The sequence below is a fragment of the Haliotis rufescens genome, unplaced genomic scaffold (assembly GCF_023055435.1).
Source record: "Haliotis rufescens isolate VD_foot unplaced genomic scaffold, xgHalRufe1.0.p SCAF_4, whole genome shotgun sequence".
Taxonomy (NCBI): domain Eukaryota; kingdom Metazoa; phylum Mollusca; class Gastropoda; order Lepetellida; family Haliotidae; genus Haliotis; species Haliotis rufescens.
The window spans coordinates 58,720,299-58,748,031 of record NW_025964112.1 but is presented as its reverse complement, the minus strand read 5'-3'; the positions used below and the strand labels follow the sequence as shown (position 1 = coordinate 58,748,031).

Genomic DNA, 27,733 nt, shown 5'->3' with positions numbered 1-27,733 from the left:
GTTTTTGATAAGGTTTCTATTTTTTTTGGTCTAATCCAGCTTTCAAGTGTGTACTTCCTTTTGCCTGGCAAGTTACATTGATTGATAGTGGATTTTGTATCTCAAACGATAACCAACGTTAACACGAAGTAATTACACTGCTGTGTTTTCACTCACCCTGGTGAGATAGCCTTGTGGGTAGGCGTTCGCTCGTCATCCCAAAGACTCGTGTTCTATTCTAGATTTTGCAGCGTCGTATAGCGGTGACCATCATCAATCCATTCATTTGACTTTCACTCTCAAAACTCGTGAATGTCGTTCTCAAAGCTTTGACTGGTTTTCGCTGTAGCGTTCACGCTTATCTTATTTTTTGACAGGTGGCCTGGCCGTCATCTGGTGCATCGTCTGGCTACTCGTAAGTCGGGATTCTCCGTCAGAGATGCCGGGAATTAGCGAGGCCGAAAAGAAATACATTGAGACATCTATCGGAGATCGGGTGAAATCCAAGCGTGTAAGAATATCTCGCCAGAAATGATAACAATGGAGACAATGGCTCTACAATCATGCTCACTATTGAAATATTTTACAATTGCCCAGCTGAATGTATTGACATGCCCCGCCGGCTTGCATTGGTGCTCACTTCATCGACCATTGGTTTGGCTGGTTACTCAGTAAGTCATTCTATGTTTCTATGACCTGGTGTTGTGCAATGTGTCACAAGAAGTCAATCAATCAAACTGACGCCTGGTGTTCAATGTCACTCGATCGACATCGTTCGATTTTGCTGAAGTAAGTCATACACACTCCGTCATATTAGTGTGTTGTTACGGTTCCATTGTCGTTGCAGACGTACAAGACGCCGTGGTGTCAGATGCTGTCGTCCCGGCCGGTGTGGGCGTGTGTGTTCTCCCACATGACCGCTAACTTCTTTTTCTACATGATACTGACTCAGGCGCCAACCTTCCTCAACGAGATCCTCAAGTTTGACATCACATCGGTATTACTGCTTTCGGGATACTCAAATTAACACATTAAATCATGTTTTATTCATTCAGGGCTATGTTTTGTTACATATGCAGTAAAATACGTTTATTACGAACACGCTTATAACGAACTGACGGATATAACGAACTGTTTTTGGTCCCGTCCATTTGCTATATATATGCTGTATATTTGCTTGTAACGCACTACGGTTGTTACGAACTAAAAGTAGTGGTCTCTTAGAGTTCGTTATAACCGTAACTTACTGTGTTGGTACTTTTATCAAATCCATGGTCCTTTTGTCATTAATGCTTTAGTTCAACATTCCAGGGATAGTAACATACATTGTGATTACGACAGATTAATAATGTGAGTTGTTGCCTCTGTTCTTTATGTTAGAATAGACCTCCTCCGTGGTCTAGAAGTAGCGCGTCCGCCCGGAGAGCGGAAGGTCCGGGGTTCGTTCCCCGGCCGCGTCATACCAAAAGACGTTAAGAGATGGTACTTGTCTGGCGCTCGGTATTAAGGGGCTAAAACAACTACTGGTTGGCTTGGAGCCAGTATACTGTGTCTGAGTGAGGTATTCATGTTAAACTGCGACATGGTATTTCGGTGGGGTAGCACTATAAATCGGCACCAGTCCGGACTAGTACAAGCAGCCACACACACTCCCATACACGTGCATGCATTTTGCTATATAAGTGCAATAATCTCCGACGCGACGTTCATTCCAAATCTAAAAATTTCAAAATTACTATATAAGCAACCCCTAAAACCCCCCTCCTGGATTGCACAAACTCACTTTTCCCCTTTTCGGAAACACATTAAATGGCCGGACCGGGCCCGTGTGCGACATACGCTTGCTGTCGGAAAGCGCACGTTAAAAATCTCCAATATGAGTAAGTAAGTAAGGACGCGACGTTAAATCCCATTTCACCTCACCTCACCTTATGTTAGAATAATGCCATATTTGATAGGCAACTGTTTGAAGTTGATGGGTGATAAAGTAGAAAGAAAGTTTATGAAAAACAACTTCTTTCATATGTTGTCATAGCGACGTTTCGGTATAGATCCTTATACATTTGTCAAGCAAAATTGAATAATGAGCAAGGTACAGAATTACATGGTAGGTGAAGGATTAACAGTAACAACCATTATCATACATGAGAGGGATTAACATGAGTAGGTAACTAAAAACAACGGAAGGAAGATGTTGTGGACATGTAAAAGAAATCCTCAAGATGTTTAATTAAATTTAAGAGTCTGTTGCAGTTAAACGTATAGTTGACGCCCGTCCGTCTCCTGCCTCGTGTCACCGTAAATCTCCATTTGTACCTTCAATATGTCATAGCTATGACCTTGAAGCGAAATAAACGTTTGTTGTTGTTGTTGTTGTTGAACTTGACGGACAGAGAACACACGATGAGGAGGCCAATTAAACAGGAAGCCAATTAAACAGGAAGCCAATTAAACAGGAAGCCAATTAAACAGGATTAAGTTATTAGGTGGGATTACTTGATGAGGTCATAGTAGGCGGATGGGATGAAATAGCCTTGATCCCTGTTGATAGAAGGCTTATGTCGGCGATTCTTGACAACTTTTGCTAGGTTTCTTGTGAAGTCATGGAGGTTGTTGGGGAGGATTTGGATGTTTTCCCAATTGATGTTGTGATTGGGACAGCTGCTGGTATGTCCCGCGATGGCTGATTTACTGTCTGATTTGATAATAGAAGTTAGTGTGCTCTCTGTTTCTGGTGATTATCTTACAGTATAATAAAGCAGTTGTTATCCATACACTTTTTGTCTACTTAGAGTAATCCGACAGTATCTACGCAGACAGACAGACAGACAATAGTTTATTAACGTCTCACTCCTGTACATACATAAAACAGCTTTGTACAACTTGACATAGATTAAATGTACAGAACCATTCAATAGAATTATGAGAGACGAATTATCACAGAATTTATACATAAATGATATAAAGATGATATAGTAAAAAGTTATCCATATCAAAGATGTTTTCTACGATTAAGAATTAAAAAGCAGATTTTGGCAAGTATAAAACACACACTGGAGTCACTGGAAATTAAACAAAGTTTGCCGATATCAGGTATATTTAAAACATTATAAGATTTAGCAATACATTCATTAAAAAGAGTTGCCCTGATATCATCATATAATACGCAGTGAAACAAAACATGGACCTCGTCTGTTACGCTGTCATTACAGTGAAAACATTTTCTGTTGTTGACAGGTACACCTTCGTATCGACCGGTTTCCACTCGAATAGGAGCCACGCCACATCTAAACTTTGCTAGTGCCGATCTATAGTTTCTACGCATGTGCCTTCTCTTCATGTCAGCCTGCTTTGTATTGCAGAACGGGTTCTACTCCTCTCTCCCGTACGTGGTGTTGGTTACCCTGGTGTTGCCGGTTGGGGCGCTGTCGGATTATCTCACAACGAAAGGCTTCCTCAGTCTGAGCGGCGTCAGGAAGGTCATGAACACTCTGGGTAATAGCTGATGTGTGGCTTGTGTGTGTGTAGGAGTGAGTACCGTGTGTTTACTGTGCCGACACCCGGTTAGAACAGTTCCCAGCCGGACCGCGAAGATCCGGGGTAGAATAGGTCTTCAGCAACCCATGCTTGCCGTAAAAGGCGACTGTGCTTGTCGTAAGAGGCGACTAACGGGATCGGGTGGTCAGTCTCGCTGACTTGGTTGATGCATGTCACCTATCCCAATTGCGTGGATCATGCTCATGATGTCAGTCACTGGATTGTCTGGTCTAGACTTGATTATTTACAGACCGCCGTCACATAGCGGGAATATTGCTGAGTGCGGCGTTAAACAACAAACAAACAAACAAACAAACAAAGTTACCAGCCATACACCCTTAGATAACAGAATATGTAAATTCTGCTATAGCGGATGAAGATCATGTTCTTTCCTCGTGTGAGCATTAGGCTGACCTGAGGTAATTCATTTATTTGATCTTGTTACGGATATAAACCTGCTATTCCCACTATATGTTGACCATTGACCAATGTACATTTATTACATTTAAAATAAACAACTATGTAGTCTTTTAGCCGCATATGTTTAATCTTTATTTAAGCAAAGAACAGTACAACTAAATTATTACATTTGTAATTTCCCTTAAACTTAATAACCAATATTCACTATTTAAGGATTATATTATTAAGGGTATTATATGTTGTTGTCGTTGTTGTTTCTTTGTTTTTAAGGGGCGGGGGGGGGGGGGGAGAGGTATGTGTTTTTATATTTTTATTTTATCTTTAATAATGCCTATTATGAAATAGTGCTTCAAAATAATTATTTTATAAACAATGTATTTTAACGCTTTTTGTCGTGTTCCATAAGCCAGTAATGGTTGGAAAGTGTTTTTATATTGTATTTTATATGGCTGTCGTCACGATTCTACAACGTAAACTGAGACACAGCATTCGCTGGTAGCTAGAGGACGCTAAGCTGGATCAGGTGGTCAGAGCTTGTTAGTTAGCTGATAGAGTATCATCGTGTCCTGGTGTCGTAGATACAGGTTTGCCTGGTCCAGATTCGACCATGTAATGTGGTATAGCGTAAATAGTCTATAGCGTATTTCATAATCTGGGGTTCGAACCCACTACCATAGGATCCTGACTCGTCTAAGGGACGCAACTCTTTATAACGAACTTCATGTATAATAATATATCATGTAAGACAAGACAAAACAACTTTATAATCCCCTAGAGCACATATGGACAGTCTGGTCTAATATCTAGACTCCTCTTGACTCCAATTACAGTTGTCTCCGAGTGTTTATTTTGGACTGGTTAGTTTTTATTCAGAAATATGTGATGCTTTGCTGATCGTTTAACTGTCCATTGTTGTCAACTTCCTAAACTATAAGGGGGGCACGGGTGGCCCAGTCGTCTAAGGCGCCGCGATTCGCTGTGCAGAGTTGCGTCCCTTGGGCACGCCAGAAACCTATGATTGTGGGTTCGAATCCCGGTTCGCCCCGATTATGTTTCTAGGTTTGTCAGCACCATACCCGTGCTTGTGGGTTTCACCGAAGTGGTAAACGTCTGAGACCAGCATCACTTCGGGCTTTCCTCTCACATTAAGCTGACACGCCGCGATATAACTGGAATACTGTTAAAAGCGGCGTTAAACCCAACTCACTCACTCACTCCTTAACTATAAAACTTTAACGCCAAAGAATAACCAGTCTCGATTATCCGCGGAAACAGATTCCATTGGGCGTAAATAGAAAAACGATGGGACTTTTGTGAATAGATCAGTGAAGATCAGTGATGACACACACACATGTCTGATTCGCTCTCGTCACCTTATGGCTGAGATAATTCCGACATGACATGAAACGTCCAACTCACTCACCTATTTCCGATGGTCCCACTGAGTTCCCTGTATTCTCCGCAGGCATGCTCATACCCGCTGTATTCCTGCTTGGTCTGGCTCATCTCCCCTGCTCAGACCCGTTGGTAGGTGTCGCTCTCATCGCCGCCGCTGTCGGGACGTTCGCCTTCTGCTTCAGCGGTCACATCGTCAACATGGCCGACATAGCGGTGATGCATGCCGGGACATTAGCAGGTTTCTCCAACACATTGGCTTCTATGCCAGGAATAATAGCGCCTTATATAGTCGGTTACATAACTACACAGGTAAGCCCATCTACGATTACTGATACAGTGTATGCGTAATGACTATGTTGTTAAATGTATTGTGCAATATATTTGCTGATTTTGAGGTTTTTGCCATTGTTACCATCCTGTTATGATGTTAATAAGTGCCTCATGTAGACCAATACAGTTTATACATTCAGTTTTTCCTTGCGTCCTCAAACTGATTGCCAACTTGCAACCTTTCGACTTGCGACCCTTGGCCTCGCTAGGCTTAACCTTCACCTTGAAACTCTTCACAGCCGTGACCGCGTTACCTTCACTTTGCAACTCTTGACCCCTTATCTTCTAACTTTTAACCTGTTACCCGTCATCGTTTTACCATTCACTTTCACCTTGCAAACCATCACATTGACACATTTCACTGTGTTAACCTCATGACTCTTTACCTTATGACCTTTCACCCTACAACCCTTCACCTTGCAGCCTTCACATTGACACACTTCACTTGACCTTTGACCTTTTTACCTTTCACTTTACAACCCGTCACCGTACACAACCCAATCCTTTTTCTTACAACCATCCGCCCTGCAACACTTCACATTCCACCGCCTTATTTCCAAACCATTACCTTCACCTATCAACCCTGCAGCTTCTCCTTAAAACCATTCCCATTGTACCCTTACAAACCTTTACCCTGAAACAGTCATTCCGCATCTTGTTCAACAGGGGCGGTCGGGTAGCCTAGTGGTTAAAGCGTGCGCTCGTCACGCCGAAGACCCGGGTTCGATTCCCGACATGGGTACAATGTGTGAAGCCCATTTCTGGTGTCCCCCGCCGTGATATTGCTGGAATATTGCTAAAAGCGGCGTCAAACCAAACTCACTCACTCACACTCTTGTTCAACAGAAACTTCCCATGCGATGCCTTAGACATCCAGGACCGGAATCATAGATGACACTGACGCTTTTAGACTTTCTAGATAATTATTATTATATATACATAGTAATATCTGTTTTCTATGTTCATAAAACCTCGAAGATCCGGGGTAGTATAGGTCTTCAGCAACCCATGCTTGCCGTAAAAGGCGACTGTGCTTGTCGTAAGAGGCGACAAACGGGATCGGGTGGTCAGGCTCTGTTGATGCATGTTATCGTATCCCAATTGCGTGGATCGATGCTCATGGCGTCAATTACTGGATTGTCTGGTCCAGACTTGATTATTTACAGACCTCCGTCATATGGCTGGAATATTGCTGAGCGCGGCGTTAAACAACAGACAAACGAACTATGTTCATAATATCGATACAAGAATATTTACCATTCATCCATTTCAGGGCACACCCGAAGAATGGCGCACAGCTTTCTACATTGCGGTCGTCCTCAACGTTGTGGGGTCTGTGGTTTTCGTCTTCTTCTCCTCGGCAGTGGCTCAGCCATGGGCTTTTCCAGCTGAGCTAAATACAACAACAGTCGTGGGAGAACAGGAAAAGCCTGACGAGAATCGTGAACTTGATACCATGCTTTTTATTTCCAACAAAAGTATACCGGATTCTCACAAAAAGGAAATTTTAGAAGGAGAACGTCTTATATCGAGCAACAGCAGTATACATAGAGCTCATGATGTATGAGTGGTTATTATGAAACTGTGTGAGTTATGTTTAACGCCGCTTATCAGACCAGGGCCTGACAGTTTAATTTTGGAATTGTGAGGAATGAGTCTTCGAGTGTGTAAGTGAGTAATGTTTAACGCCGCTTCTCAGACCAGGGCCTGTCAGTTTAATTTTGGAATTGTGAGGAGTGAGTCTTAAACTGTGTAAGTGAGTTATGTTTTACGCCGCTTCTCAGACCAGGGCCTGTCAGTCATGTGGCAGGTGTGCCTTAAACTGGGTGATGTGGTTGGTTTGGTTTGTTGTTTATCACAGCACTCAGCAATATCCCAGCTCCATGACGGCGCCCTGTACACAATCGAGTCTGGACCAGACAATCCAGTGATTGATATCATGAGCATTGATCCACGAATTTGGGATCGATGACATGCATCGACCAAGTCAGCGAGCCTGACCAGCCTTTTACGGCAAGCATGGGTTGCTGAAGACCTATTCTACCGGGTGAGTGAGTTGGGTTTAACGCCGCTCTATATCAGGGTCTGTCAGATTAATGTGGGTGTAAAACCCGAAGTGATTCATGTCTTAGACATTTATCATTTGGTGAAACCCACCAGTAAGGGCATGGTGCTGACAAACATGAAGTCATAGTCAGGGGCCACTAGACAATACAGTCTTAGCGCTACGACTAGCAGAAGTCCATATTAAAGTATCGAAGCGCATGTAGACCCTGGGCGAATCTGATATTCGAACTCACAATCACCACTTTCAGGTGCACATTGGGAAATCCGTACCACGAACAATCTTAAAGTATGTATGATGTTGATAAGAATGGCCTGTGATATATGATTGGTTAATGATCGTTTCACATATTATTTTTTTCAATTAGGAATCTTTGTCCTCATAAGTTTCATTCCATATCGTTACCATAGTCAGCTCCCGTGAAGATTACGGGTTAGAATTGGTCTTCAGCAACCTATGCTTGTCGTAAGAGGCGACTAACGGGATCGGGTGGTCAGGCTCGTCGACATGGTTGATGCATGTCATCGTATCCCAATTGCGTGGATAGATGCGGATGATGTCAATTACTGGATTGTCTGGTCCAGACTCGATTATTTACAGACCTCCGTTATATAGCTGGAATATTGCGGAGTTCGACATTAAACAACAAACAAACTGTTGACAACTGTTTTATTTTCGCTCATTTCCATTTTTATACAAATGAGTGTAATCTATTTTACAGCATGCAGTGATGGGCGTTCAAGTGAACATAATAGTCCTTTGTGTTTTTAGTTTGGTTTGGTTAGTTTAATTTTGATATTTATCAGAAACAGATCAAATGTATTATTATTTTAATTATTCTTATTGTTATGTGTTGTTTATCTGCGTGACTGCCATATATGGTCAGTTTCTCGTTAACCACAACCAGGTGTTGTCATGACAATCACCAACTCGTTTTTGTACATCTGATAGAGATTCCACAATAATTTTAATGAGGAAGTGTGTGGTATTACTCTATGTTGATAACATGTAGTTTCACGCATCCTGTATCATTATATAGTCATTCGTTGTGTAGTTACAAGCGGTCGGGTAGCTTAGTGGTAAAAGCGTTCCCTCGTCACGCCGAAGACCTGGGTTCGATTCCCGACGTGGGTACAATTTGTGAAGCCCATTTCTGGTGTCCCCCGCCGTGATATTGCTGGAATATTGCTTAAAGCGGCGTAAAACCATACTCACTCACTCACACACCCCTCTATGATACACCAGGAGTGAAAAAATATACACCCTAAGTGCATATCGTGTCATAATTAAATGACAAATATACATGCAATCTGAAATTAAACAGTGATGCGGCCTCAGTTTGACTTTACAATAGTTATTAATAAATGTATATTGTACGACATTTTCTCGATGCTCGCACTTTATAAAGCTCCCATGTCGTCGTGGCGTCCCGCAGAAGCAGTTCACGTATTTGCCTGTCCTTGTGCCAATACATAAACTGCCGGGCAAAAGAAAGTATACACTTAAAATTGAATTTGAGTGAAAAATTACAAACGTTATCAAAACGGTATTTGGCTGAAAACGTCATTGTCACTAAAACACTGCAGACTTCAGCTCCAAAACTATGATACCCATATCAAATACATCACCATGGAATAACCATTTCTTTTTTGTTCATTTTCAGCCACTAAGTGTGTATAATTGTTTTTGCCTGGCAGTTTATATAAAATTATTTTCCTATATATATTTGAATTTTGAAGGGACTATATAACTGGAGCTGGTTTCTAACGAAGTGTAGGTCAGATACGAACATTTCAGTTATACGTGTATGCATTGCGTTTATACTACTGGGTGTATCTGTCTGTACGCATAACCTGTGCCACTGTTGGATAAATGTTCCTCAGCAATATACAGCAGTAAGAATACATGTAGTCAATGTACATATGATCAAATATAGAAATTTATTTTCTAATTTGGATTTCCGTTATGACAAACTCATAAAGTGAGGATTGACCCAATTTATAGATGACTGTACTCCGTACAGCATCCTGGCGAGCCCCGCCCCTGTGTGTCGTGTAGTGGAGTACACACCAACAATGGCGGATACCTTGTTTGACTGATGCTGTGTGTTGGGTGGATGTTTGGTTTAGACAATCGACTCTATACATATATATCCCATATATACTATTCAGAAATGTAAAGGACCATCCGATTCTTTCATATTACTAAAGCCAGGGCATGGATAACTACAGTAATAGGGAAGAATCGGGTTGTCCTTGTCGATTTTGTAGTTGTAAATATAACCTTTTTGTGGAATTGCGATGCCGATTTATATATATGGTACTGTTGGATATATATATATATATATATATATATATATATATATATATATATATATGTATGTATGTATGTATGTATGTATGTATGTATGTATGTATGTATATGTATGTGTGTGTGTCCGTGTGTGTGTGTGTGTGTCCGTGAGTGTGTGTGTGTCCGTGTGTTTACTTACGGGTGCAATTTGAACATTATTCCAGTTAAACCCCAAAGCTGTGCATAAGTTCGACCTTTACCACTTTGATGGAACCCACAAGAACGGGTTTGATGCTGGCAAAACCCTAGAAACATAATCAGGGCGAACCGGGATTCGAACAAATGATCATCTGATTCTGGCACGGCTCCAAAGGGAGGTAACACAGCACAGCGAAATGTGGTGCCTAAGACGAGTCCACCAGCGACCCCCCATCCCACCCTCATTCAACAAGAATTTACAAGAACACCGTTTTCGTTACGTAAAAAGAGATGTATTTTTATTGTTGATTCTCATTCTTTTTATGCTCTATATTTGTATTAACATTTTAAACTGATTTTTTATATTTATAACTCTTGTTTCTTAAACATGAAAGTAGTACGTATCTATACTCTATAACGTGTGATGCTTCAAGCGGGTAAATGCCCCATCAAGAACCATGACCGGAATTGTCACATCCTTTATGTGGTTCAACTAATTTTACTATTTGTGTGATTGGGGAATCTAGTATCAATCCAGTAGCTGAGATAATCAGAACCACAAGTATAAGCTATGTACATGCGTTTTATAAGCCATAGATTATAGTCATTTTATGTGTACAAAAACAGCGAACCCTTATTGCATGCTAATGTATAAATTGCCATACGGGTTTTCAGTGAAAACAGACATGACTTCAGAGCGTTCTGAATATTCACCTTTGACATGTTGTCAATGTTGTGGTGTTGTGTAAAACCTTTTTCCAATGTTCGAAAATAAAGTATGTGTGATATCCCCATAAAGTATTCTTCTTCATAAGACATCATCATAAAATGACGGCCAAAAATGAAATTGCAAAAATTAAAAACGCATGTTCAAACTAAATCAACGCAAAACATATCGTCCAAACACAAAAATGCTCTTTGCGGAAAGTGATACACGTCAACGGCACGGTTTTGTTTAGAAAATGTGAAAAACGTGCTGCTTGGGCAGCCGAAAAGGCCACCACAGATATGCCACGACTGACACCGAACAACGCGAGCGGGCATGATACAGATGAGAGCCACCCATGCCCACATTGCTAGAACTCTTGGTGACTCATGTGTTGCTGGAACTAACCTGATGCAAAGTTACATACCCTCCGTGCAGACAAAAGACAGGCCAATAACAGTCAGACATTGGGTAACTACGCCCAATAAAGACCGGTACTTGCGGACGATTCCTGACAGTGACGTCATCAGCGACGAATGCCTTAGGGCATATTGTTAGTCGACAGGCAGTGGCCAGGTGACTCAGGGCTAAAGGAAATGAGGGCTTACTGACCTTACAGAGGACAGTTAATGACAGCGCAACATCGTCGTCAGAGATTGAGATGGGCCCGACTGTACGTCGTTGACAGCGACGTTACTGCCAGAGGGTCGTCTTCACTGATGAAATCCGATTCTGTCTGTTCTGTCTGTCATTTTAAATGTTGATTTCCTTGAGATCTTTTCTTGCATTTTACTTCATGCATCTATCTTTTGTGGGGGTTTTAAACTAGAGTGATTTAAAACTATTGTAATGTTTCTTTTGGCCGTCAGTTTATTAATGATAAGTATGTTACATTTGAAAATGTAGCAAATATTCCACCAAATTGCAGCCTGGATGCGATATTTTTAACATTAATTCTGATGACAGTTTTGAATGGCCAGTGCTACCGGTAGGACAGGACATGTTAACCTTTTTCTCGAGCACCTGATGGCATCGCTGATTTACAGTGATCCATTCATATCATTTTCACCTCTAGTTTGCCTGTTACGCCCAGTGGAATCTGTTTCGGCGGTTTACGAGACTGGTTATTCTCTGGCGTTGGTGTTTTATATGTTATGATAAACTGCCAAGCGTATATGCAATGTGAAAAAAGTTCATGCGATAGTATGACCAGGGCTCTACTATCCACAGATTAAATGGAAAACGCGCACGCACACGCACACGCACACGCACACGCACACGCACACACACATTTCACCACGCCTTTCTGTAAGCGCCACTGAGCAGCTGCGTGTGGTAGTAGTATAGAAGTAACTATTTTGGCTTTTTGGTTTTGGTTTGGTTTGTTGTTTAACGCCACACTCAGCAACATTCCAGCTACATGACGACGGTCTGTAAATAATCGAGTCTGGACCAGACAATCAAGTGATTGATATCATGAGCATCGATCCATGCAATTGGGATTGATGACATGCATCAACTAAGTCAGCGAGCCTGACCACCCGATCCCGTTAGTCGCCTTTTACGACAAGCATAGTCACCTTTTACGGCAAGTATGGGTTGCTGATGACCTGTTCTACCCCGGAATCTTCACGGGTCACTATTTTGGCAGCGATGGTTAGTGAAGAGTACAAGAAGTATGTCAAGTTCAAGTTCGGGGTGGAAACATTCGGAATGTGTATTACTGCTACCGAGGAGTTATTTCAAACCAATGGATCCATAAGCACAGCTTCAAAATCACTGTGATTTAATAAGTTATTACAGACATAAATTAGCGGAGCGTCATTGTCACTATTTCTGCAACTTATCTGCCCAAGAACGTAAGATGTCATGTTGCTTTCTAAAAGACGATTCAGTCGAGTCCAAGCAGTGCAACTATATAACAAGTTGCGATGAAATTTAATATTATATATCTATAGACATGATAGACGGTTATTAAATAAATTTTGCCATGTGGCCCTGTTGCCTTGGTGCCATGTTTCTTATGTTGCAATCGTGTGGTATTAATGCTGACACCCCATTAGTCAACACACAGTTCACAGACTTCGTCTCTTGATTGATTGATTGGTTGGTTGGTTGGTTGGCTGGCTGGGTGGCTGGCTGGCTGGTTGGTTGGTTGGTTGGCTGGCTGGTTGGCTGGCTGATTGGTTGGTTGGTTGGTTGGCTGGCTGGCTGGCTGGCTGGTTGGTTGGTTGGCTGGCTGGCTGGCTGGTTGGTTGGTTGGCTGGCTGGTTGGTTGGTTGGTTGGCTGGTTGGCTGGTTGGTTGGTTGGTTGGTTGTTTTGGGAAGTTGTTTCCTCTACAAAAATGTCAATAATTTGAATAACGAGTGATGCCATAAAGGTAATGCTTTGTGGAATTCAATATTAGTTAAACCCTGACAAAGAGTATATAATTATACAGATGGTGACAGAGTGGACAGAATGTTTGCTCCGGTACGGCTGGATACTCTCACCTTTTCGGGAACACATGGTACCATCCTTATTTGATAGTGATTCATAAACACATGCTTATAATGTAGTCGGAATCACACAATCGACCCTGCTTTTGGCAGATAATGCTTATAAATATGGTAAGGGTTTTGTCGCCTTTATTCACTAAATCAGGTGGACTGATTATTGGACGCAACGTTGCAACAACCAATATTTTCTTAATGTGTTTCCATAGAGGGATTAAAACCTTCTTGGCCCATGCAGCAGAAAACAGGTTGTGACCTTACCCTTTGTACGGCTATTTCCAGGAAACATTCACTGTTCATTTCTTTTGATACCTCTTTTATGGCATTCTAATCGTCCGGTTGAAATAAGAGAGTACTTTTTGTGTAAATGTAAACGTTTTGGTTGAGTTCAAACAGTGGGAATACCCAAAGTCAACAGAAGCTTCTTCGGTGATGGGAGGTCTCCAGATGAAAACAACGATCGTAATGTGGCGAATTTCAAACAGTTTAGGCCACAACACAACACGTACTAGATCAAAATAGGCCGGATTGTTGCGCTAGATCGCAGTAGAAGCGAGACAAGGGACCAAAGCCACATTTGGCCGAGGGCTAGCAAGGTCGACCTGTGTATATTGAATTAGAATATTTGTTAAAGTGTTTTGTGTCATTAGGAGCACAAAAAAATCTTATTATTATTAATCCTTTTACAAAATGCCGATTAGTTGCATAATGTAATCTTAGGATTGTTTTGTAATTTTAGGTTTCATTTAATATCGACCCAAAGACAAATGGGTCGTTTACTATTTGATACAATTAGAATGAGTTAAAGCTTTTGATCTGAGCCTCTTCATATTGAAATTGAGATCACCTTCACAGAATTGAAACAGAAATGTTAGCCAATTCTGTTGTGAGGAGCCGAGAGAGATAGATCGGGGGAGAGAGTGTGTGTGAGAAAGAGAGCGGGGTTTGCGGAAAAAAGGTGGAGGTAGACATACATGGAGGACGCAGGTTTGTTGAGTGTAAGAAAGAAAGAAGATATTAGAAAGAAAACAGGAAAAGAATGATGTCAAAGACTTAGAAAGGAGAGAAATTATTGAAGAGAGATTAATTGAAGGATGGAGGAATAGCTTAGAGGGAGAAAGATGTGGAGAGAAAGAGAGAAATACAATTTGATAAGGCGCACATAGTGGAGACTGAGCCCATTGACCTGTGTAATTGTGGCCTCGTCGTGGTGACTTTAACAGCAGCGAAGAAACATCACCAGAGACAAACAGATTCTGAAACATTAATTTCAAATTGTTGAAATTATTCATTAAATTGATAAGAGTGCGATGTCATTATATGGAGAATTCAAACATCCAGTAAATATAACACGTCAACGCCAGTGAACAACCAATCTCGATTAGCCGCCGATTCCACATGTCATATCACAACAGAGTCATACCCTGCCCGTGCCTTCTACCATGCTGGTAGTAAATATGTCATATCACAACAGTGTCATACCCTGTCCGTGTCTTCTACTCTGCTGGCAGTAAATATGTCATATCACAACATTGTAATACCCCGCAGTAAACATGTCATATCACAACAGTGTCATAGCAAGTCCGTGTCTTCTACTCTGCTGGCAGTAAATATGTCATATCACAACAGTGTCATACCCTGTCCGTGTCTTCTACCCTGCAGGCAGTAAATATGTCATATCACAACAGTGTCGTACCCTGTCCGTGTCTTCTACCCTGCAGGCAGTAAATATGTCATATCACAACAGTGTAATACCCCGCAGTAAACATGTCATATCACAACAGTGTCATAGCAAGTCCGTGTCTTCTTCTCTGCTCGCAGTAAATATGTCATATCACAACAGTGTCATACCCTGTCCGTGTCTTCTACTCTGCTGGCAGTAAATATATCATATCACAACAGTGTAATACCCCGCAGTAAACATGTCATATCACAACAGAGTCATACCCTGCCCGTACCTTCTACCATGCTGGTAGTAAACATGTCATATCACAACAGTGTAATACCAAGTCCGTGTCTTCTACTCTGCTGGCAGTAAACATGTCATATCACAACAGTGTAATACCCCGCAGTAAACATGTCATATCACAACAGTGTAATACCCTGCCCGTGCCTTCTACCATGCTGGTAGTAAACATGTTATATCACAACAGTGTAATACCCCGCAGTAAACATGTCATATCACAACAGTGTAATACCAAGTATATGTCTTCTACTCTGCTGGCAGTAAACATGTCATATCACAACAGTGTAATACCCCGCAGTACACATGTCATATCACAACAGTGTAATACCAAGTCCGTGTCTTCTACTCTGCTGGCAGTAAATATATCATATCACAACAGTGTAATACCCCGCAGTAAACATGTCATATCACAACAGTGTAATACCAAGTCCGTGTCTTCTACTCTGCTGGCAGTAAATATATCATATCACAACAGTGTAATACCCCGCAGTAAACATGTCATATCACAACAGTGTAATACCCTGCCCGTGCCTTCTACCATGCTGGTAGTAAACATGTCATATCACAACAGTGTCATTCCCGTCCTTCCCCTCTACCCTGGTGTCAGTAAACATGTCATATCACAACAGTGTCATACCCGTCCGTGCCTTCTACCATGCTGATAGTAAACATGTCATGTCACAACAGTGTCATTCCCGTCCGTGCATTCTACACTGCTGTTAGCAAAGAGAAAAACAAAAGAGTATGCATCGATGTACAGATAGTGTGTCGTATTTTTGCATATCGGCTCAATCCCACATTGTGTTGTCTGTGACCTCTGTCTTTTTCAAATTCGCCTATTACATATTATAACATAGTTTTTATTTGTTTAATATTTATTTTATCCAAAGTCTTGGCAAGACCGTGTTCAAGTTTGTTTTAAAAAACAGCAATGTTTATCGTGCAACGATCTTCAAAGATGAAATTTCTGGGAAGGTTATGACACAATGGAGATCAGATGTTTATACATGTAATTTTTGTTCGAACGATTTAATAAAATGAAACATCTGAAACATCTTGGAACAAAAAAATAAAAAATAAGGAAAATAGTTCACGTCAAAGTGGATCAGGTTGTGAAATATGTTGGCGTGAGGCCTGTAAACGCTCTGAATAGTAAAAAATTCAAACGGTATCATATCGGTAGCTCAAGAAACCATATATTTCATCCCTTACCTCTCTATTACCTCCATATGTTTGTAACAGCATTTAACACAGTTTTAATGGAAGCTTCTTTTACGGTGGATAATTATACGTTAGAACTATGAACTATGAAAATCAACCATTCTTCAAGCATTCGAAGGACCAGCGGACACATCCGTTTACTAGAATTAATAAGGAATAGGTATTTGTATAACAGAAGCTACAAAACCCTTTCTGTCATTATCATACGAGATCTCTGCTGAACGCAGACTGTTTAATCAAACTCACTATTTTGGGTTTTACGCCCAATGAAATCTGTTTCGGCAGATAATCGAGACTGGTTATTCTCTGTCGTTGAGGTTTTATATACATTTAGAAATCACTTTCAAATAGTGATATCAGGTCTTCACGAATCTGTATCAAATAAACATTTTACAGTATAATTGAACAGGTGTTCCATTTTACTGGAACAATCGTACAAGACATGCTAACAAAGAGGTTGACACTATCGCGTACATGACAGGATAGCGTTGTGCCAAAGCTACCTGCTATATTTGTTTTTCGTGCAGTGTTAACATGTCATGTTGTGTTACTCAGTGCGCACCTACCATGGTTATACCAGTACCAAGTGTCCGCTATTGTACCTGCCATGTCCACTGACAGGTTGCAGGTCGCGGTACGTCCAGGAAGGGTCATGTACACACGGTCATCTAAACAGACACGAGACTGGCTCAAATCTACGTCCAACACCAACAGCAAGTGGACACACATGTTTCATCGCGGTCAATAACATGCCACCCCCTTCTTCTAACCCACACATCGGTCTGGTGCAAGGCGATCAGCTCATTAGCCTCTGTTTTACTTCTTAACGAACCCGGAAGGATGCTTCTGATTAAATATAACGGGGGAACATCCAACATGGCTTCCAAACATCTCGCGGTATATGTCCACTGAAGGCCTCGCGGTGACTCCCGCCTGTTTACCATACAAATCAGACTTTAGCAAATTTTTGATTTCCTGAATGACATTCCAAGCGTGAGATTGTTTGACTTGTCACGTTAACACTTGACTGATATCAACAACATTCGCTCAAATTGAAATTTGACAAAAAAATTATGGCTTCATCAGGATAAATACACATAATATTTCACGTTGATTTGCATATGCGTATTTTTAAACAAAGGATTTCATATTGTGGTGTCACACGTGCATATATGTGACACAGGTATTCTATTGACAGAGATTTGTTTCAATATAGATGTTGTGCTTCTGTCCACACAGAACAGGAACAAGTAATGACCTGAACTGGTATTTCCATAACGTACTCTTGGCCATGTTACCTGTCTTGGTTGATGCATGTCATCGTATCCCAGTTGCTGCTCAAAATGGCAATCACTGGACTGTCGGCTCCAGAATCGATTATGTACGGACAGTCGTCATATAGCTGGTGTTTGAGTGCCCGGTAAGGGGATGTCATGAATAACTGAATTTCACTGTCTACTTTCTATATTAAATGTCGGATGTCGGAATGTCGATTTCAGCGATCTTATAGAAGCATAATTAATTGCCCATTCGGAAGTAACAAATTGGTTTGAAACAAAAAAATGAGAGAGAGCTGCAAACAGATACAAAATGTAATTTGCCTGTCTAAAAATCAAATGACCCAGATTAAGAGACTACACAATTATCTGCCAACAAACACCTTTTGTTAGTTAAATTTGATGACGTCGACAGATGGATAGAAAAACAACCTTTTTGTTACAATTTCCAAAGTGAATTACCCAATGCTACTGAATAGGTCCATGTACCTTGTCAAAGGGGGCTGAGCACGGGAGGTTTATGGAAACATTTGACCTGGTATTTGTGAGACAGTGAATACTTGCACTCATTCCACCATGATATAACTGACCATGGTTGACGTGACAAGTGGCCAAGTGACGTAGGCATCGTCTTATCGCTCGCTCCGTAATGACGTCACAGACGAAGTACTGTCAGATCACGTTTGTCTTTCAATGGCATCACGTCAATCCCAAATCCTTTTGAAAGTGCAGCGCCAATCGCTGACCCTATTGTCTTACGTAGTAGGACCACCTGCTGATATGTGGCAGTAAAGTGTGAAAGAGATTTCTGGCGAGTTATCGGACATGATCTTGAAAATATGAAAGCTTCGATTGGGCACAGGTTTGTCACGTGGTTTTTGTATTTGCCAGACAATTTAAGAACACGTTACGTGGAATATTTGGGTGATTACCGAGGCATTCATCGTTTGTTTTACGTGTACATTAGTAAGCTGTTTTGGTCTGTCACATTGGTGCGACATTTGCTGACAATTGCGTGGGACAGATCTTACAGTTTTGTTTGTCTCTCCTTGAGTTAAAACATTCAACCATCGCGCTTGTTACGGATTTAGTCAAATCCGAGATTTTTGTGAAGGTGTGAAAAACAACAGTACACAAAAGAAATAACGAAAAGCTCCTTAAACAGTTTGAAAAAAAAGATAAAGCAATTATAAAATCTTTGTTTGAATTAAGAAGTACTACATATTTCTTACTTCAATATTTGGATGTACATCACTGGTGTTAATTTGCATGAACTTTTTGACAGTGTATTATATGCTTGGCAGTTAAACACAACATGAAATGTCAATGGTTGAGAACAACCTGTCCCAAGTAAATGATGAAACAGATTCCGGTAGGCGAAAATTGCAAAATAGCTGTGACAATAATGTGAATGGATCACTGAAAATCAGTTACGACACAAGGTTTCCACATACCGAAACATGTATTGATATAACAACCTAATATGATATAACACCCTAATATGAGACCCGTGAAGATCCGGGGAAGAATAGGTCTTCAGCAACCGTAAAAGGCCACTATGCTTGTCGTAAGAGGCGACTAACGGGATCGGGTGGTCAGGCTCGCTGACTTGGTTGATGCATGTCATCGATCCCAATTGCGTGGATCGGTGCTCATGATATCAATCACTGGATTGTTTGGTCCAGACTCGACTAATTACAGACCGCCGTCATATAGCTGGAATATTGCTGAGTGCGGCGTTAAACGACAAACAAACAAACCTAACATGACAGTCTTGAAGAATAATAGGCCTTTGAATATGATTGATATTGAAGAGCGGTCTCCCAACACGTACGGTTATAGTGACAATAGGCTGGTTGTCGGGAATCGTCTTAAACGAAATATCATTAACTAATGGTCAATGCTTTTTTTTTTAAATTAAAAGCTGTGATCATAAGAAACATTATCTATTTAAACATGACACGCATTCATTCATTGAACTTGTAACTAATGTCTTGTGTCCATTCCATATCACCTATGTTACAAAATCAGTTTTGTTTTGTCGACCGAATCAATGGCTGCCATCCTTAAAATTCCCACCTTATTCTCCCATAGGACACTTGTAATTTGAGTTTTCCCTCTGGTAAAGCTCTAATCGTGATAATCTGAAAATCCCTGCTTTAAAGGCTTGCCAGTCTGCAAATCCCTGATCCCTTGTGGTCAGGCAAATACCAAGGCTGACTGCCAGCACTCACGGTAGTCAAGATGAACAATGCCTGTCTTTGACCACAATGAAGAAACCCGCCATGGCATTCCCGACAAAGCCGGTGTTACTGACGTTGACGCAGGTCTAGATTAACTGGTTGTTTCTGGTCAAAGGGATTGTTTTGGGGGAAATGGGAACAACGTTTGATGCTAGGGCCTTTGTTGCTGGTAAATTGTTTTGTTTTGGCTGTTTCTTACGTGTTTCTTTGGAGTGACTTCGTACTGAATGACAGACTACGTCATCACCATTGTCGTTGGTTAATGGTATGAGTATTCATACGTTGAATATTTGATTGATCCAGTTGGATGTGACGAGTCTCGACCAATATTTCAAAAATATCACGGCGTGTAGGTAATGTTGGCGAAAAGTCAAAATTGACACATTTTTTAGATATTTACCACTTTAGTGAAACACACGAGGTTACCATGATCACCAAGAACATCGGGAACAATATTGGATTCAAACCCAGAATTGGCACATTTAAAACACTCAGGAAATTATCAGTGCTTGCATATTTCTACCCTGTTGCTATCTTTAGGGTTATAACATACACTACTAAAATAAGTTCAGGGCCACCCAATTCTTTAGTGAGTGAGTGAGTATGGTTTTACGCCTCTTTTAGCAATATTCCAGCAATATCACGGCGGGGGACACCAGAAATGGGCTTCACACATTGTACCCATGTCGGGAATCGAACCCGGGTCATCGGCATGACGAGCGAACCCGATTCTTTAATATTACTATAGTTAATCTGTCATATTAAAGAATGGGGTGGTCCTTTTTAGTGGTATATATGAAAAATGCTCTCTGTGAAGTTGAATATGACAACAACAAAAACCAACACTACATTGTTTTTAAACAAATGGACATATGGCCCTGCAATAGTTGCAGTCGTTGAACATATAGCAAACACTCACCTTCACGCGGTTCGTTGGGTTCGACTCCGAAGTAGTGAGTGAGTGAGTGAGTGAGTTGGGTTGAACGTATTCGAGTTATATCACGGCGGGTCAGCTTAATGTGGGAGGAAAGCCCGAAGTGATGCAGGTCTCAGACATTTACCATTTCGGTGAAACCCACGAGCACGGGTATGATGCTGACAAGGTCTCGGATCTAACGCATACAGTCTTAACAGATAGATTGATGTTCCAGCCAGAAATAAAACCTCACGTTGTCTTCTCTGGTCTTCCGTCAGGTTGTTCCGCGTTGGAGATGCGAAATTGATTAGAGATGCAACTTGGTGACATGGATGTAAGATTCATGATTAATGGATACTAAGACATATACCACACACCTAAAATACTGATATAACACATTACCACCCATCAACTATACTGATATGACATATAACCACACACATACTATACCAGTTTAACCTATTACCACATACCTACTCTACCATTATAGCATATTACTGCACATACACTATACAAGTGTATCATATTACTACACATCTTCTATACCTGTATAACATATTACTACACACCTTCTATATCATTATAACATATTACCACCCACTACTATATTGATGTAACATATCATCACCCACCTAGAAAACAAGTGTAACATTTGACCACTCACCTACTCTACCGGTATAGCGTATTGCCACCTACCTACTAGACCATTATAACATATTGTCACACACTAACTATACTGATACTGATATTATATATAATTATAATTATATAAATTAATAAATGACGTCATGATAGAACAAGGTTTTATCGTGAAATAAATATCGCTTCCTTCTTCTTTGTTCTTTGCGATTTATCGCGTAGCTGTCTTATATCATCAAATGTCAATTTTTCATTGCTTTATCATGACGTATCCTTGTCATAACCAATCATGTAGCAATAGTAAACACAAATATAGTTGACATCGACATAGAATAGTGTCATGATATATAATTATCCTTTGGTGTGCAATATTTCCGGTTGATAAATCTAACATATGCTTACTTTTAAGAATAGCGACTATACATTTTTATATTACTTTATCAGGTCTCTGTAACATTTGCAAAATAAAACAAATTTAATAATACAACTGAACCTAAATGTATGTTGTAATATCCTTAAGTTGCTGAGTGCGGCATTAGACCATTAACAAAACGTATAAATATCTTTAAGAATTATGTTAATAATGTCGATGCTAAAAAATAATCTCCACAATACCCATACCTCTTTCTCTATGTTTAATGTGAAACATAATAACTATTTTTAATGATCTGAAGGAATAATAATGACAATAATATCAAAATAATATCATCATTATTTATGTTACTTATCCTCAACTGAAGTAGTCCTCAACAGTATACGTTCAGAGAAGAAACCCATGAACATATTATCAATGTAACATACATTAATGGAAATTAGATGAACAGTTGATTGAACAAATGATATTATTCGGTCGAACATCTATCAGCCAATACTACATTATTAAATTGTGAGACTACAGTGATTTTTGCAAGGCTACTCTCATAAATGTCATGACGCATTTAAGGCCAGGGTTCTTCTATACTGGCATTAATGTGCTGACTTATTATTGCGTTAATTTCGTGATTTACAGTATTCATGAAGAACATTTCACGTGGGACCAACAGAGGGAAATATGACTATCGACTATTTTTTTATATTTAGCTAGCTCAAACGATCTATTGGTTTGATTTATTGTTATGGTATCCACAAAATAAGTAGGATCCGTTTTTTTTCCGTTTTTGTTGTTCTTTGTGTAACGCCGCACGTAGCAATATTCCAGTTATATGACGGTTGTCTGTAAATAATCGAGTCTGGACCAGACAATCCAGTGATTGATATCACGACCACCGATCCACGCAATTGGGATACGATGACATGCATCAACCAAGTCAGCGAGCCTGACCACCCGATCCCTTTAGTCGCCTCTTACGACAAGCATAGTCGGCTATAACGGCAAGCATGGGTTGCTGTAAATCTATTCTTAACCGGATCTTCAAAGGTCAAGTGGGATTCAACTGATATGTTAAGATGAAATAAAACTGAATTATATGTGCTGTTTACATTTCAAAGTTTGCCAAATTGTTACAAAATGTTTGGCCACAGCAAGGCTACGTATTCACAACTTATTGTCGTAGGCACAGTATAACTCATGAGTCTGGACTGAGGGAGGGCCGTATTCCTCCTTGTTGGTCACCTGCTTGGTAATATGGGACGGGAAAACTGCAGGGGTTGAGGGCAGTTAAGTTGATGGTACAGACAGATAACAGAGATCATTTTACAAATGTGAAACCACATTCCACAAAGGAAGAGGCGAAAGCTGAAACTTGGTGAGATTTACAGAACAAAGGCAGTTATTTCTAATTTCTTACTGACTCTCGAGGATACATTTAATAAAAATTCGTGTATGCGACACGGCCACCAGTCACTAAAATTGGGTCACAATCTTTCTGTCTTCTTTCATTTGTCATCTGAAATACCATCCCTTCGTGCAATTGTGCTTCCTACTCAAGTTACTAAACACATCCTGTTTACGTACACGTGCAAGATATATATTACGCCGAGGAGAATTTACGATTATAAGTTGATACGTCTAACTGCTGGCCTGGTACGCAATGTCATATTTCTTATCGCCAGGGATCACAGGTGAGACGTCTGATTAAACGCTTTGCTTCGTCAATGCTTCGTCTAGCCCAAACCGGTAACTGGTACCACTAGCAACGATACAATGGCGTACAAAGACTTACATTGAGTCAAGCATGCGTCACTCGATTTCCATTTTGATTGATTGTTTGAATGATAGATTGATAGATTGATAGATTGATAGATTGATACAATGTGAGTGAGTGAGTGAGTGAGTGAGAGTGCCTGTTTCACTGGTATGTCCGGATCTGGGTACGGGTCACCGGCTTAGCGTCACCGATCTAGATATATCTATGCAGGAATAGGTCATCCATGCGGATAGCGTAATCTCGATTAATGTATTCAGGAACCTTTCGTGAACAACATTTATTGAAAATGCTACCGAAGAATCAAACAACTTTAAGATTTGGCTTCTGTGGTGGAATCATTCTAATATTTCACATAACCGTTAACGTACATCTTGAATGTTGTCACGCCATTCATTCAGACAGATCTCGAAGATATGTTAATATCTATGCGAGGACAGCGGATTAGATATCGCGAGGCCGGTTCACAATCCGTAAAAGCCTGTGATATGCCATGAATAGTCCATTGCATCAATATTACGGCAATATCACGGCGGGGGATTCCCACATTGTGCTTGTGATATGCGGAGAATCGAACCTGGACTTTCGGCACGAGGAGCGAACGCTTTTACCACTAGGCAACGCCAGCGGCCTTGATCATATGATCAACCTAATGTGTTTTCATTTTTAAAATGTTAAAGTTTGCAATCACAGATAATATTTATCACCACTGTAAAATGCAAGAATATCAGCATATCATCACCATCACCATCACCATCATCATCATCATCATCATCATCATCATCGCCGTCACCATCATTATCATCACCACCACCATCAGCATCAGCATCGCCACCGGTATCGTTATCACAGGTATATACGGTACTCCACACATAGATTAACGAAGGGCATCTATTTGATCAGGGGTTATTTAAATATATATAACAGCTGTGTGTCAGTATATCCAGTTTCTGTCAGTGCAAAAAAATACCAAGTCGGTCAGCTGTGAACGCGGTTCTTCAGCATCGGACATCAGCTGTCCTTGACACGCACATTTCAGCGCATTTGAAGCTTCTGAGAATGCCCCCTGCAGAGTTGGACGAACATTCTGTGGTAGTGTTCGCGGCGGTGTTGACCAGAGGCTATCAGCAGTATATCCTGTCCAGGTTATCTAGGTCCGTTGTGTGTGTGTGTGCGTGCGTGGGTGCGTGCGTGTGTGTGTGTGTGTGGGGGGGGGGGGGGGGGGGGGGGGGTGAGAACGGGGGGATAGGTGATGGATTTAACAACAAGTAAGGTCATCTTGAGCGGGACGGTTTTCGTAGGCAATAGATGGATTAGCATATGAACTATGATTCTCTTTAGGTAGAAAAAGATCCACGATGTTCGACCTGGTAGAAGTGTGTAATCTAACCGCACAGCATTGGTCTTTGATTGACTGTGGCGTCAAAACAAACTCATTCATGTGCTTGATCTGAATGTTCATCTTAATTGTTATGGATAGTCACGGAGCCGTGATCCAGAGAACAGGGTGTCATTAGATAAAAATGAAGTAATAATAGGATTACCAGAAAAACGGGGTATAACACCCAAGCCAATAACCTCCCCTCAGGAACACCAGAGTAAGTCAGTACAAGATTGAAAACTGCCCCATAAGTATGTATGACAGGCTAGTCGGGTATTGCTAATTAATAGCAAAACTGATGAAAGTCACCAATAAACGTGTATAAGTGTTATATCGTCACTGCGAAAATAATGAGTGTTGTCTTCAGTATTAACATTCAAATACGTGATATCTGTATTAGCGATATTGTCTACGTTCCAACGGTGAGTAAGCGTTAGCCTTACTATCTCGTAGTATAAATGTTGCAAGAAATTGTATTTCTGAAGACATCACCATAGTGTTTTTACGATGCATCACGTCTGCACCAGCGCTTGATAACACCCTTGTGTTTGGGTGTTTCAGTAGTTTAAATTGCTGTTCTTGATGTTGTTGAATAAACTTTGATACTATGAACAATATAAGGTTATATGAGAGTATGACGTTAGAATGGTAACATGCGTTAATGTATATCTGATATAAATATATATATATATATATATATATATATATATATATATATATATATATATATATATATATAATAGGATGACATACATAGAACAATGAGTAGTACGTCCAGATTAGTGTATAGGCAACATTTTAAAGTAGATGAAAGAACACAATCGTCCGGAATACAATGTATAATTCGAGTGCACTTCCATGTGACTATATAGCATACAATAAGCTTTCGGGTCCCGTTTGGGTCGGTTTGGGTGGTAGCTTAGATATCCATAGAGTAGGTTCATCTCGGAATCTCCCATATAACTGGGGCTCCACTTCAATTTAAATGGAGTTACTTGTTTCTTTCAAAACTATACAGTTTTAGAGATTAAGCATTAGTCTGAATAGATATCACCAGTTTGGAATTTGAAACTAATCTGTTTACAGTAACAGAACACTGTTAAAGTGCCATGTACAAATGAGAAAGTGGAATCCCGTCAATTAGGCGGACGAACCTTAAAACTATTAATAAACATTAAAATAAGCAATATCGGGAAAATTTATTATGCATATACTATCTGGCAATAAACACCAAGATCACCTTCTACAAAAATAAGTTTTAAAAGCCGGTTGATATTCTTTTGCGTATTTGACGATTATATAACTTTCGAAAGTATAAATCCTTTTCCTATACTCAGACGTTCCTGAGCCTTGCGCTTTCCTAATTATTTTGACTAAAATTATTACCGTTATCGTTGTATTTGTTAATGGGAAATACGCGCCGATCAAGTACGTGCCATAAATTAAAGCGACATTGTACGATTCCGAACTCATCACGAGACTGTGTTTATGAATCACTGTCAAAAAGTGGTGACATACAGTGGAAACAATACGCGAAATCGCGCATGCACAGAACGGAAAATTTGGACAACGCATTAAGCAATCCGCATGCGCAGAACGATTAATTTCAGTACTTCCGCTAAGCGCTTCGAATACAGCGTCAAACTCGGGCCTGTAATCCAACACGCGAGAACCGACCAATGAAATCTGAGAATTAGGAATACCGGTAGACGCTGTTGCTTGATTGACAATGACAATCAAGAAAGGGAGGAGCTTGATGATATCGATCTCTCCCAGTAAATTCCGATGTCAAATAACGACGTTAGTTGGACGGAAAAACGATGGTTTGAAAGCGTCCAAATAACGTCGTTTTTCCGTCCAATGACCATATACGGAAAAAAACGACGTTTTCGTGTTTGCAGTGTAATCACACACTTACTATACTGATATAACATATTACCACACACCTACTATACCATTAAAACATATTACCACACAATATTATTCCAGTATAACATATTACCCCTCACCTTCTATACCGGTATAACATGTAAAACACACCTTCTATACCAGTAAAACATATTACCACATACATACTATACCTTTATAACATAGTACCACCGAACCTTCTGTACCAGTATAACATATTACCACACACCTTGTTATACCTTTATAATCCATTACCGCACATATACTAAACCTTTATAACATAATACCACACACCGTCTATACCCATATAACATACTACCAAACACATTCTATACCAGTATGATATATCACCAAACACCTTCTATACCTTTATAACATATTACCACCAACCTTTTATACACTATGCTAGCATAAAATAGTAAAATAGATATGTTGATATGGAGCTGGCATGCGGGACACACACACGCACACACGCACACACGCACATAAGCGCACAAACACACATGCTATCTACAGGATTACGATTAACCCTGTGTAAGAACAACAGTCACAACATCGTCAAGCGAAACAAGTACAACACAACTGCGAAAAACATATTTGACTATTTAAAAAAACAT

General features: G+C 40.4%; 1 protein-coding gene across 3 annotated transcripts in view; it reads left to right on the top strand.

The window, feature by feature from the left end:
- The window catches only part of LOC124114079 (sialin-like), a 37,030-nt gene extending 29,366 nt beyond the window's left edge, over positions 1–7,664 (top strand). For all 3 annotated transcript variants that reach the window (XM_046474624.2, XM_046474644.2, XM_046474633.2), the window contains exons 6-10: positions 357–490; positions 827–976; positions 3,342–3,474; positions 5,402–5,643; positions 6,938–7,664. In XM_046474624.2, coding sequence (XP_046330580.2) covers positions 357–490; positions 827–976; positions 3,342–3,474; positions 5,402–5,643; positions 6,938–7,231 — 953 coding nt within the window. In that variant the 3' untranslated portion in view covers positions 7,232–7,664. The remainder of the gene's footprint in view (positions 1–356; positions 491–826; positions 977–3,341; positions 3,475–5,401; positions 5,644–6,937) is intronic.
- The last annotated feature ends 20,069 nt before the right edge of the window (positions 7,665–27,733 follow it).